This window comes from Mustela putorius, unplaced genomic scaffold, assembly GCF_011764305.1.
Source record: "Mustela putorius furo isolate JIRA1106 unplaced genomic scaffold, ASM1176430v1.1 tig00003858_pilon_pilon_pilon, whole genome shotgun sequence".
Lineage (NCBI taxonomy): Eukaryota > Metazoa > Chordata > Mammalia > Carnivora > Mustelidae > Mustela > Mustela putorius.
In genome coordinates this window covers 1,320,266-1,332,886 of record NW_025422010.1, presented here as the reverse complement: position 1 = coordinate 1,332,886, position 12,621 = coordinate 1,320,266, and the positions used below count along the sequence as shown (strand labels likewise).

Genomic DNA, 12,621 nt, shown 5'->3' with positions numbered 1-12,621 from the left:
GGCCCCTAGAGCCCACCTAGGCTGCCCATAGCCACAGAGAAGATGAATTTCCACAGAAATGAGCTGTCTGAGACAACTGTCTCCCTCCTGAGTGAACCATAATTATACTTGGAGCCCATGTGATGTACAATAACATCCTTAATCTGTACTATCTACTGTATTATTTGACTACATCCCCATAGTCAGAAGAGCCCCCCAACTCTGTCATTGCTCAGTAGGGCAAACTCAGATGTGAGGACAGAGAACCTGTGGGAGTCTCCCCTCTTTCAGGGCCCAGGCCAGAACCAGGGAGGACACCTGCTCTTAGGCCTGACCAGCTGCTGCACAGAGGTCAGGGCAGGGGAGAGCGAGAACCAGGCTGTGGAGGACAGTTTGTGTCCCATCCTCCATCCTTCTGTGTCACCTAAGTCACTGCCAAGTACTCCCATTGCCACAGTCAGTGTCACAGCAATGGTCAGCCTAGTCTTGGCCCTCAGTCTGGTCTTCCTCGGTGGAGTCATGTCCCCGTGTTCCATCCTCAGAATCAGGCCTCGATGGTCGCTTATATCTGTATATATACCAGCTGGGGGACCAGGCTTGGCTTCTGCTGATGCCAAGAGGCAGGTTCACATATGAACTCATCGCTAGAGCAGGGATCTTAGGCCTGGTCAGGGCCACTGACACGGAGGGAGTCAGCCTCAGGCTAGAGGAGGCATGGAGCCTGTGAGAGAGGAGAGGGAAGAGTTCTGGGGAAGACAAGAGGCAGAGTCAGGAATGAAAGACCCAGCCCTGAGGGGAGGGAGCAATGTGTACACAGGTGAGGGCAGGGCCCAACACCATGGACCCTGGGTGGGACGGAGGACAGAAAGCTGTGCCTCACACTGTGCCTGTCTGTGGGCATCTCATCTGTTTGGGGAAGAGCAGGGGAACAGGGGTGAACGTATGCAGATGTGTCTGGAAGATCAACACCATTGGTGGGGCTGCGAGATGTTCCACCTGCAGAAGCCTGGACCCCACCTGGAACTGTGTGGATGCCGATGCATCTTGGGGGGCACCCCCCACCTCAGGGACTGTGTGCTCACTGAGCTTCACAGTGTAAGGCTTCAGGCCACTATGGAAGATCTCACTTCTCTGTTTATTTCCCTAGGTCCTACTGTGTCACCTGGGACATGTGGCTTAACTGTCCTGTTCCTGTCAGTGGAGCTTGGTTCAGTTCCTAGCTCCTGTAGTGATGTGGAAAAAAACAGTCTAAGAACAGAGTTTGTCATAGAGGATAGAAGATGGTGGAAGAGTAGGGGACCCTTGTTTCGTCTAGTCCCTGGAGTTCAGCTAGATAGTTATCAAATCATTCTGAACATCTGCAGACTCAACAGAAGGAACTGTTGCAACTCTACAAAGTGTGACCACTTTTATGCAAGGTAGGAGTTGTGCAGAAGTCAATCAGAGGGGATATATGGGAAGATAAGCCATGGGGAGAGGGAGCCTCAGAAAACCTGTACCATAAGATGATAGAACAGAGTCTGCTCTGGTGAGGGACATCCCTGCCTGAGGAGCCTTCCAGTGGCAAGACAGGGCTGAATCCTAGGTGGACAGTGTGGTATCAGGAAACTGGAGTCACAGGAAACTGGAGTCACAGTCACTGAGAAGATCAGTGTGGTAGAGTTCCCACATATGGGAATGGGGAAATCAGTGGCAATCAGCAAGCCAGGAGTGGGTTTTCGGCTAGGTGTTACCATAAACCATGAACTGTGGCATGGTCAGGCAACCACTCTCTGACTAGAGGCCCCAAAAGCAGCCATGACAACTGCCACAACACTCCCTCCTTCACCTGGAGGAGCAGGCTGGTGAACACTAAAGTAATCTGCGGAGTTTGGTTCACACAGAAGTGACTGGCTCCTTTTCCCTGAGGATGAACTGAAGAGTGAGGACTGCCATCTTTGAGCTCCGGGACTGGAGACTGGGCCATTGTCATTTTCAGTCTCATCCTTTACTGAGGTGCAGAAAGGCTTCAGGAACAAAAAGCAGGTAGAGCAGCTGAAGCAGCTTACATTGAGCCTGATCCCTGGCCAGGGGCAGTGCCACTCCACAGGGAAAAGACACCATAGTGAATCAGCCCAGTGGATCCCTCCCGCAGAAGACCAGCAGGAACATCAGGCTAACAACAAGCTTATGGATCACACAGAATTGAAAAATGCCTGTGGTAGGGGAAAATAATATATAGAATTTGAGGGTTTTTCCTCATGACTCTTGAGTCTTTCATTTAAATTACTTAATTTTTTCCTATTTATTCTCTTCAACAAGATTCTTATTTTATCAACTCATTGTTTTTAAGTATTTTTTAAATTTTCATTTTACATTTACTTTAGATAGATACATTTTTTTTTCCCACTTTTGGCTTCCCCTCACTGTATTCAATTTTATTTTTGTATATATATATTTTTCTTCCCTTTCAATTTTGGGATCTAGTATCTTTTAGAGTATATTATTTTTTCCTACCCACCCCCTTCATTTTTTTGGTTACTGATCTCTTTGTGTTTGTTTAGTGTACATTTTGCTGGGGTCATAGTTGATGTTTTTGATTTTGTTCTCTTGTTCATGTATTCTCTGGACAAAGTGATGAGAAGGGGAATTTCACAACAAAAGAAAGAATCAGAAGTACTATTCTCTGGCATACATTTAATTAATATGGATATAAGTCAAACATCAGATGTAGAATTTAGAATAATGATTATAAGGATTCTAGCTGGGATTGAAAAAAAGCATAAAAGACACTAGAGAATTCCTTATGTAGAAATAAAATAGCTAAAAGCTAATCAGGCTGAAATAAAAAACGTTTTAACTGATTTGCAGTGGAAAATGGGGACTCTAACAACCAGAGTAAATGAGGCGGAAGAGAGTCAGTGACGTAGAAGATGAAATGATAGAACATAAGGAGGCTGAGGAAAAGAGGGAAGAACAACTAATGAGTCATGAGGGGAGGCCTCGAGGAATCAGCAATACCATAAAGTGGAAGACTATTACAATAATTGGGTCCCAGAGGAAGAAGAGAGTGGGAGAGAGGGACAGAAGTTGTCGTTGAGAAAATCATAGCTGGGAAGTACCCAAATCTGGGGAAGGAAACAGGTATTCGAGCTCCAGAGGCACAGAGGACCTCCCAAAATCAATAAAAATAGATCAACAGCCCAACCTATAATAGTGAAGCTTGCAAATTTCAGAGATAAAGCAAAAATCCTGACAGCAGTTTGAGATGAAAGGTCCATAATCTATGAGACTAGAAACATTAGACTGGCAGTAGAACTATCCACAGAGCCCTGGCCGGCCAGGAAAGCATGGCAGGATATACTCAGGGTACTAAATGAGAAAAAATGCAGCCAAGAATACTCTATCCAGCAAGGTTGTCATTCAGAATGGAAGGAAAGATAAGGAGCTTCCAGGACAAACAGAAACTAAAAGAATTTATCATTATGAAACCAGTCCTGAAAGAAGTATTAAAGGGGATCCTGTAAGTGAAGAGAGAGCCCAAAAGTAACACAGACCAGAAAGGAACAGAGACAATATACAGGAACAGTGACTTTACAGGTAATACAATGGCACTAAGTTCATATCTTTCAATATTTACACTGAATGTAAATGGGCTAAATGTGTCAATCAAAAGTCATTAGATATCAGATTTGATAAAAAAAAGAATCATCCATATGCTGTGTATATGAGACTGATTTTAGAACCAAAGACAATTCCAGATTGAAAGTGAGGCAGCAGAGAAACATCATGCTAATGGACATCAAAGAAAGCTGGAGTAGCAATCCTCCTATTAGACAAATTTGATTTCAAACCAAAGACTGTAGCAAGGGATAAAGAGGGACACTGTATCATCCTTAAAGTGTCTATCTAACAGGAAGATCTAACAATTATAAATATTTTTTCTCCTAACATGGGAAATGTCAATTATATAAACCAGTTAATGACCAACTTAAAGAAACACACTGATAATAATATAACAATAGTAGGGGACTTTAACTGCTCACTCACAGAAATGGGCAGATCATCTAAACAGAAGATCAACAAGGGAAAAAGGGCTTTCAATGACATACTGGACCAGATGGACTTCACAGATATATACAGAGAATTCCATCCTAAAGCAACATAATACACATTCTTCTCAAGGGCATATGGAACTTTCTCCAGAAAAGATCACATTTTGGGTCACAAATCAGGCCCAACTAGCACCTAAGCATTGGGATTATTCCCTGTATTTTTTTAGACCACAGTGTTTTGAACATTGGACTCAGTAACTAGAGGAAATTTGGGAGGAACTCACATACATGGAGATTAAAGAGCATCCTATGAAAGAATGAATGGGTCAACCAGGAGATTAGAGAATTATTAAAAAAATTCATGGAAGCAAATGAAAATGAAAACACAACAGCTCAAAACCTTTGAATTGCATCAAAGATGGTCCCAAGAGGGACGTACATAATTATACAAGATAATCGCAAGAAAGTAGAAAATTCACAAATACACAACCTATATTTATACCTAATGGATCTGGAGAAAGAACAGCAAATAAAGCCTAAAGGAAGGAGCAGATGAGAAATAATAAAGATTAGACTAGAAGTCAATGAAAGAGAAACTAAAAGAGCAGTAGAGCAGATCAAGGAAACTAGAAACTGGCTCTCTGAAGAATTGAGCAGATCAATATACTCCTAGGCAGGCTTACCAAAAAGGAAAGAGAAAGGACCCAAATAAATAAAATCATGAACAGAAGAGGCAAGATCATGAACAACACCAAGGAAATACAGTTTTAAGAACATATTATGAGCACATATATGCCACAAATTAAGCAATCTGGAAGAAATGGATACATTCCTAGAAACATAAACTACTAAAATGGAAAGAGGAAGAAATAGAAAACTTCACTATACCCATAACCAACAAGGAAATTGAAGCAGTAACCAATAATCTCCCAACAAACAAGAGTCCAGGGCCAGATGGCTTCCCAAGTGAATTCTACCAAACATTCAAGGAAAAATTACTACGTATTCTTCTGAAGCTGTTTCAAAAAATAGAAATGGAAGGAAAAATTTTCAAACTCATTCTATGAGGCCCGCATTGCCTTGATCCCAAAATAAGACAAGGAGAATTTCCCACCAATAAGAATTATAGACCAATATCCCTGATGAATCTGGATGCCAATTTCTCACCAATATACTAGCCATTAGGATGGAACAGTACATTAAAAGGATTACTCACTATCACCAGGTAGGATTTATTCCTGGCCTGCAATGGTGGTTCCACATTGGCAAATCAATAAATGTGATATACTACATAAATAAAAGAAAGGACAAGAACTGTAGGATACTCTCAATCGATGCAGAAAAAGCATTTGACAAAGTATAGCATCCTTTCTTGGTTAAAACTCTCTACAGTGTAGGGATAGAGAGAACCTACCTCAATATCATCAAAGTAATATACAAAAAACCCACCGTGAATATCGTTCTCAAAGGGGAAAAACACCGCTTTCTCCCTAAGTTCAGGAAGGTGACAGGGGTGTCAATTCTCAGCACCATTGTTCAAAATAGTAATAGAAGTCCTAGCTTCAGCAATCAGAGAACAAAAAGAAACAAAAGGCATTCAAAGTGGCAAAGAAGAGGTTAAATTCTCACTCTACAGATGACATGGTACTTTATGTGGAGAACCCGAAGACTCCATTCTAAAATTGCTAGAACTCATTCAGCAGTACAACAACATGCCAGGATATACCATCAATGCACAGAAATCAGTTGCATATTTTTACAGGAAAAATGAGACAGAAGAAAGGGAAATTAAGGAATCGATCCTATTCATAGTAGTACCAAAAACCATAAGATACCTAGGAACAAACCCAACCCAAAAAGTAAGGGATCCATACTCTAAGAACTACAGGACACTTATGAAAGAAACTTGGGAAAAGACACAATGAAATGCAAAAACATTCCACGTTAATGGGTGGGAAAAATACATATTCTTGGTCTATGCTACTCAGAGAAATCTACACATTCAGTGAAGCCCCTGACAAAATACCAATGACATTTTTTACAGAGCTCGAACAAATAATCCTAACATTTGTATAGAACTAGAAAGATCCAAAATAACCAGGGGAATGTTGAAAATGAAAACCAAAGCTTGTGACATCACAATTCTGGATTAAAGCTCTATTACAAAGATGTAATCAACCAGGCAGTTTGTACTGGCACAAAAACAGACATGTTGATGAGTGGAATAGAATAGAGAGCCTCAGAGATGTGGGTGACACCTTAGTATCTCCTGTACCTGTCTGTTCCACTGTGGTAGAAGAGTCTCCACCCATGTCCCCATGTCCCCGGCTCCAGGAGCTCAGCTGAGCCGGGACCTGTTGGCTCTAATACTGTTCAGCTGGGAGAGCACTAGCCCATGACCACACGTGGAAATGATGAGGTCATGCCCACTGGATGAAAGTCTCCCTGTGTCTTTTTTCTACCCAGTTCTTCTGTCTGTAGATGACAGCCAGGCCCAGAGAAGCAGGCAACCTAGTGCTGTCAGCTGTAAATGCTTTCCTGACTCCCCTGTGCAGAGCTGCCTGGAGGGCTGGATGGGGAGGAAGGTCTGGGGATCTCAGATGAGGGGACCTGGGCCAAAAGTATTCCCTGCTCTGTGCACAGGCCTCATGGGGCTGGAGGAGAGGGTGAAGCAGTTGGGGTCTCACTTCCCCATCTGCTTGTGTCACTGTGAGCATTATCATAGCTGTAATGGGACTGACAGTAATAGTCAGCCTCGTCCTCGGCCTGTACACTGCTGATGGTGAGGGTGGCCGTGTTCCCTGACCTGGAGCCAGAGAATCGCTCTGGGATCCCAGAGGGCCGCTCAATCTCTGCATAAATGACGGTCAGAGGGGCTTGCCCTGGCTTCTGCTGGTACCAGTGTATAGAGCTATATTTCACCTTCTCTCCGGTGCAGGTGATTGTAGCGGTCTGTCCCAGGGCCACTGACACAAAGGGTGGCTGAGTCACCTCACTGGAGACCACAGAGCCTGAAAAGACAGAAGAGGAGAAGTTGCAATGAGGTCCAGGGGCTCATCCCAGGGTCCCAATACTGAGGCTTTGCTGTGCCTGAGCTCAGGGTTTGGGGCAAGCTCAGCTCAGGTCCTGTGGGGCTGAGAGTGTGGGCTGGACAGGGGAGAGCACCTGTGCAGAGAGTGAGGACAAGGAGTGAAAGAGGGGTCCAGGCCATGGTGGATGTGCCCAGAGCTCTGTCTTCTGAAAACCACAGCTAGGCTAGCCTCACCCTGGCCTCTCTTCTTTCTTTCCAGGCCTTCTGTTCTGTGGTTGTTAGTAATTATGCAATAATTTGTAATTTGTATGTATTTGTATGTAATAATGCATAATTTGTAATTATGCAAATTTCTTCCTTTCTGGGACTCAAACCACTTGTGAGCTCAGACATGAGCTCCCATAGCTTCCTCCAACAGCTCTCAGGTCAGAAAATGAACATTGGTCTCCAAATCTGGTATCATAGTCATATTCCTGTGGTTTAAACACAACCAGTGTCTCTAACCATTCTGCCTGAGGCATGTCTGGGGCTGGCCCAGGGCCTTCCACAATCCTTGCCATGGGGCTGGCCTGGTCCCTCTGAGAAACGCAGAGAACACTTGATTCAGGGAGAGGTGGTCCTATGACCTCATTACCTCCTTCCCTGGTTTCTTGTTCCCTCTGCATCCCCCAGAGACTCTGTAGTCCCATCCTTGGCATGACAACAAAATAGAAAACTCTATCATTTTGAGACTCTTTCATCTTTTTGTTAAGTAGATGCTTACTTGTTAAACAATCACCTACTGTTGGAGATTCATCAGGATTTCTAGTCTATTTACACATGGTGCTGTTGTCTCTATGCTGCCCCCATCCCACAGCAGACCAGCAATTGGTATAACCAACCATTTCATTCCTTTTAATTTTTTTCATCAGTGTTTCATGCAAACCTGTGCAAAGGGCCTGAGTCCATGAGGAACAACTTCAAGGTTTGTGATCTTGTGAGGATCCATACGATCACATGTTCCCATATGTGGTGAGTTCGAGGGCCTGAACCATGGTCCCTGCAGCCATGAGAATCATATCACTCTGGAGACAGTCTCAGAAGGAGGCTGCGGATGCTCCTTCCAAGGACCAGGGTCCTGGGTGCTCTGCCTCCTGCCCCCTAAGATGCTCTTGAACAAAGGAAGTGCAGCCCCAGGTCTGAGTTGGGGTGGAGGTGGGGAAGGAGAGGCAGAGTGTGAGCCATCGGGTGTCTCTGGATGTGCCCAGCAGAGGGGAGTCAGTCCCTGGGGACACTGGTGGACAGGGAGGGGACCAAAATTTCCCAGGTGAGTTGCTTTCTGTGTCAAGACTCCCACCAGTGTCCTTGGTGACACTGTGTGTGTTTAACTCTCAGAACATGGTCCTTGCCGCCTGAGGGGATAGGATGGATCATCCTGACAGTCTCTGAGGACTGAACCTCAGACAACCTGCTGACCTCCAGGCCTGGTGTCCCTGTGAGGCTCCCCCTGGGCAGCCCCAGCCTCTGTCCCAGTGCTCCTGATGCAGTTCTGCTGCCCCCTGCTGGTGGAGGAGGACTCAGATCAGGAGCTTCCCTCCTGCTGGTCACCCCAGAGCAAGCACCTGTTACCTGGGAAGGGGTGTGAGCCAGGGTTTTAAGGCTTTCACAGGAAGTTGCCCTACCTGTACCCTGCCCAGCACAGAAGGTCACATACAAGGTGCAGGAGGCATGTCTGGTGTGATTCCTGTACTGGTCACAGGGCTGAAATGCTCTGGCTTAGCGTGCAGTCTTGTTTCAGAAAGGAGAGTGCCGGGTACAGTGCAAGTGCATTTGGAAAGGGTCATTGTCCAGACAAATGTGTGTGATGACCCACAGCCTCCAGGTTTCTGTGTATTTGGGAATCAGGACTAATACTTCCTGAATCCATATCCATGTAGCTGGGTCATCAGAACAGCAGGTGATACCTCTGGTGCTAAATTCAGTTGAATAGGCAAACCTTTAATTTTATTGCTATTACTGCTGTTTTTACCTCTTTTCCCTTATTCCAGTCTGCATCTCCTGGAATTGGGTGCGGGAGGCTTTGTAAACTAGCCTAGTATCTGGTTTTGTGAAAATGGGATCCTGCTCATTCATACCTGGACCTAACTGCACATGAAGAAGGTTACAGTGTAGTGGAAAAGCTGAAGACTTTTCCTTGGATTCCGCCATTTGCAGACAGGAGACTCCAACACCAGGGTTAGCTCACTGAGACCTCACTGAGTCATTCTCATGAAAGAGACTCTTTAATGTTTTGTATCATTTAATACGAGAAAAGTATTTGTTACATGAGTTATGCTTCCCCATTTCACAGTAGATAAGGTGGGGAACAGGGTAGCTAGATTACCAGGAAAACAGAGGAAAGTGGGTTGAGTCCAGGAGTGGAGACCAGGTGTCGTGGTCTCCTGGACTCCTTGGGGCAGAACTTTAGCAGGACCAGAGGGAGGGAGGGTGAGACCAGGCTGGGCAGCAGAGCTTCTGTCCTGAACTCACTGCCACCCCCATCCTGGCTATTCTCTAAAGGAGCACCTTAGCCTGCACGTGGGGACAATCTGTTGGTTTGTGTTCGAGGTTAGAACTGGAGAATCTGTGGAGGGTGGAGGCTGTTTGGCTGTGCAGAGGCCTGGCCTGGGTCCTGATGGCTCTGCCCTGCATTATTGTTTGGTTCTCTCTCTGTGCTCTCCTAGCAGGTGAGTGTGCCAATGGTGTCCTGGCTATACTACAATAGCACGGAGTCATCTGAGGTCCACAGTGACTGCAGGTTCAGAAGACTGTGGGGATCATTCTCAGGGTTTCCTCCCTTACAGCATAGCCTGGGCTGAATTCAGGGTCAGGGTCATGCTCAGAGTATTGTGAGGGCTGAGCCTGTGGGCAGGCCCAGAGGCAGCATCTAGGCTGAGAATAGTGTGGGGAGCAGGAGATGGTCTACGCCACAGTGGGAATCCCAGAGGTCTGTCTCCTGAGCCCCAGTTGGACCCTGGCCACCTGAAGCCTCCCTCATGTCCTCACTTGCCCCCTTGAAGATATTCCTTCTCCCACTGTTGGAGAGAATCTCTGTGCTTCTGGGTGAGTTTCATGGATCTGGTTCACGTGGAGCTGTGCTCCCCTCTGGGCTGCAGAGGGAGCTCTTGTCAACGTGTGTTTGAACATCGTTAAGCCTGGGGAAGGAAGGGACATGTAGGGGCATTTCTAGTCCTGTTCTTATGAAATGTGCACTCAGATTATTTCTTCCTTTCTCTCTGTGTAAAATACATAACAGAAAGTGTTCATCCTAATTATTTTGAGGATTCAACTCATCTTCCCAGATTTTCTCTCTGTTCCCTGTGAATGTTTCATGGCTCACATTGTGGAGCAGAATTGGGTGGGAATTGTCCTCAAATGTTTCTAGATTTCAGTGTCAATTCCCTTCCTGGAGGTTTCCCATCAGCAGCAGCCCCTTGGATGTTGCTGTGACATCAATCTAACAATCCCCGTCTTTAATTGTGGTGTTTAGAACATTCCTGAATGTGATTAGTACTGTTTTTTCAATATAGCATCTTGCCTTTATTTTCTTGTTGTCCCATGTGTTCTTTGTTCTTCTTTTCAAGTATCTTAATCGGATTAATGGAGCATTTGATATGATCCCATTTTATCTACTTCTTCTGCTTACAAGCTGTAAGTTCTTTCTGTCTTATGATCGGTAACTTGCCATAGTCCACATTCTGATGCTGCTGCCACATTACATGGAACGTAAGCACCTGGTAACATCCTTCTGTGTCTCATCTCTCAGCATATTCACTGTCATTTTCCTCCATATTATTTTACCTTTGTCAGAAATTCCAGCATACATAGTTACTATATTTGTGTGGACAGTGACATATCCTTTTTTAAAGTTTTACTGTGTTGTTAGTCATCATACAATATGTCATTAGTTTTTGATGTAGCATTCCAAGATTTATTGTTCACGTATAACACCCAGTGCTCCATACAATACGTGTCCTCCTTACTACTCATCACCAGGCTCACACATCCCCCACCCTTCCCCTCCAAAACCCTCAGTTTGTTTCCCAGGGTCCACAGTCTCTTAAAGTTCCTCTCCCCCTCCGATTTCCCCCTTCACATTTCCTTTCCTTCTAATATCCTCCATGTTATTCCTTTAGCTCCACAAGTATGTGAAACCATATGATAATTGACTTTTTCTGCTTGACTTATTTCACTCAGCATAATCTCCTCCAGTCCCATACATGTTGAAACAAAAGTTGGGTATTCATCCTTTCTGATGGCTGAGTAATATTCCATTGTACATATGGACCACATCTTCTTTATCCACTCATCTGTTGAAGAGCGTCTCAGCTCTTTCCACAGTTTGGTGATTGTGGCCATTGCTGCTATGAACATTGAGACATAGATGGCCCTTCTTTTCACTACATCTGTATCTTTGGGGTAAATACCCAGTAGTGCAATTGCAGGGTCATAGGGTTGCTCTATTTTTAATTTCTTAAGGAATCTCCACACTGTTTTCCAAAGCGGCTGCACCAACTTGCATTCCCACCAACAGTGTAAGAGGGTTCCCCTTTCTTCACATCCTCTCTAACACACGTTGTTTCCTGTATTTCTAATTTTGGCCATTCTAACTGGTGTAAGGTGGTATCTCAATGTGGTTTTAATTTGAATCTCCCTGATGGCTAGTGATGATGAACATTTTTTCATGCGTCTGATAGCCATTTGTATGTCTTCATTGGAAAAGTGTCTGTTTCTGTCTTCTGCCCACTTTTTGATATGATTATCTGTTTTGTGTGTGTTGAATTTGAGAAGTTCTTTATGGATCCTGGATATCAGCCTTTTGTCTGTACTGTCATTTGCAAATATCTTCTCCAACTCTGTGGGTTTCCTCTTTGTTTTTTTGACTGTTTCCTTCGCTGAGCAGAAGCTTTTGATCTTGATGAAGTCCCAAAAGTTCACTTTCGCATTTGTTTTCCTTGTCTTTGGAGAGTGTCATGAAAGAAATCGCCGTGGCTGATGTCGAAGAGGTTACTGCCTATGTTCTACTCTAGGATTTTTGTGGATTCCTGTCTCATGTCGAGGTTTTCCATCCATTTTGAGTTTATCTTTGGGTATGGTGCAAGAGAATGGATGAGTTTCATCCTTCCATACATAGCTTTCTAATTTTCCCAGCATAATTTATTGAAGTGACTGTCTTTTTTTCATTGGATATTTTTTCCTGGTTTGCAGTGATGAATCTTTTAAAGAGATTAGATAATAAAAAAGTCCTAGTATCTGTCCCTTTAGTTAGCAATTCTGATTTTCACATTGATTTTGTAAAAAGATTTTATTTCTTTGTTAGAGATAGAGTGAGAGTGAGAGAGAGGGAACACACAAGCAGGGGGAGCAGCAAGCAGAGGGAGAAGCAGGCTCCCTGGTGAGCAAGAAGGCTGATGCAGGACTGGACAGGACAGGATCCCAGGAGCTTGGGATCATGACCTGAGCTGAAGGAAGACACTTAACCAACTGAGTCTCCCAAGCATCCCTTACATTGTTTTTGTAGATTCAGATTCTTCCTGGAATCACCACCCATGCCTGAGG

The 12,621-nt window shown here is 44.5% G+C and overlaps 3 protein-coding genes across 33 annotated transcripts in view; all 3 read right to left on the bottom strand.

Annotated features, from left to right (window-relative positions):
• Positions 1-12,621, bottom strand: part of LOC101682709 (immunoglobulin lambda-1 light chain-like) — a 1,123,284-nt gene that overhangs the window by 92,359 nt on the left and 1,018,304 nt on the right. The window lies entirely within an intron of this gene.
• LOC101676037 (immunoglobulin lambda variable 4-3) overlaps positions 1-12,621 on the bottom strand; it is a 780,698-nt gene that overhangs the window by 73,909 nt on the left and 694,168 nt on the right. The gene's annotated exons all lie outside the window — the stretch shown is intronic.
• Positions 1-12,621, bottom strand: part of LOC101680986 (immunoglobulin lambda-1 light chain-like) — a 586,873-nt gene that overhangs the window by 68,573 nt on the left and 505,679 nt on the right. The window contains exons 1-2 of one of the 8 annotated variants that reach the window (XM_045065750.1): positions 7,179-7,275; positions 6,726-7,024 (exon numbers count right to left, since the gene is read on the bottom strand). The exons of 6 other annotated variants lie outside the window; for them this stretch is intronic. In XM_045065750.1, coding sequence (XP_044921685.1) covers positions 6,726-7,024; positions 7,179-7,224 — 345 coding nt within the window. In that variant the 5' untranslated portion in view covers positions 7,225-7,275. Of the gene's footprint in view, positions 1-6,725; positions 7,025-7,178; positions 7,276-12,621 lie in introns of those variants that run through there. One more of the 8 variants, XM_045065747.1, reaches the window with a different exon arrangement.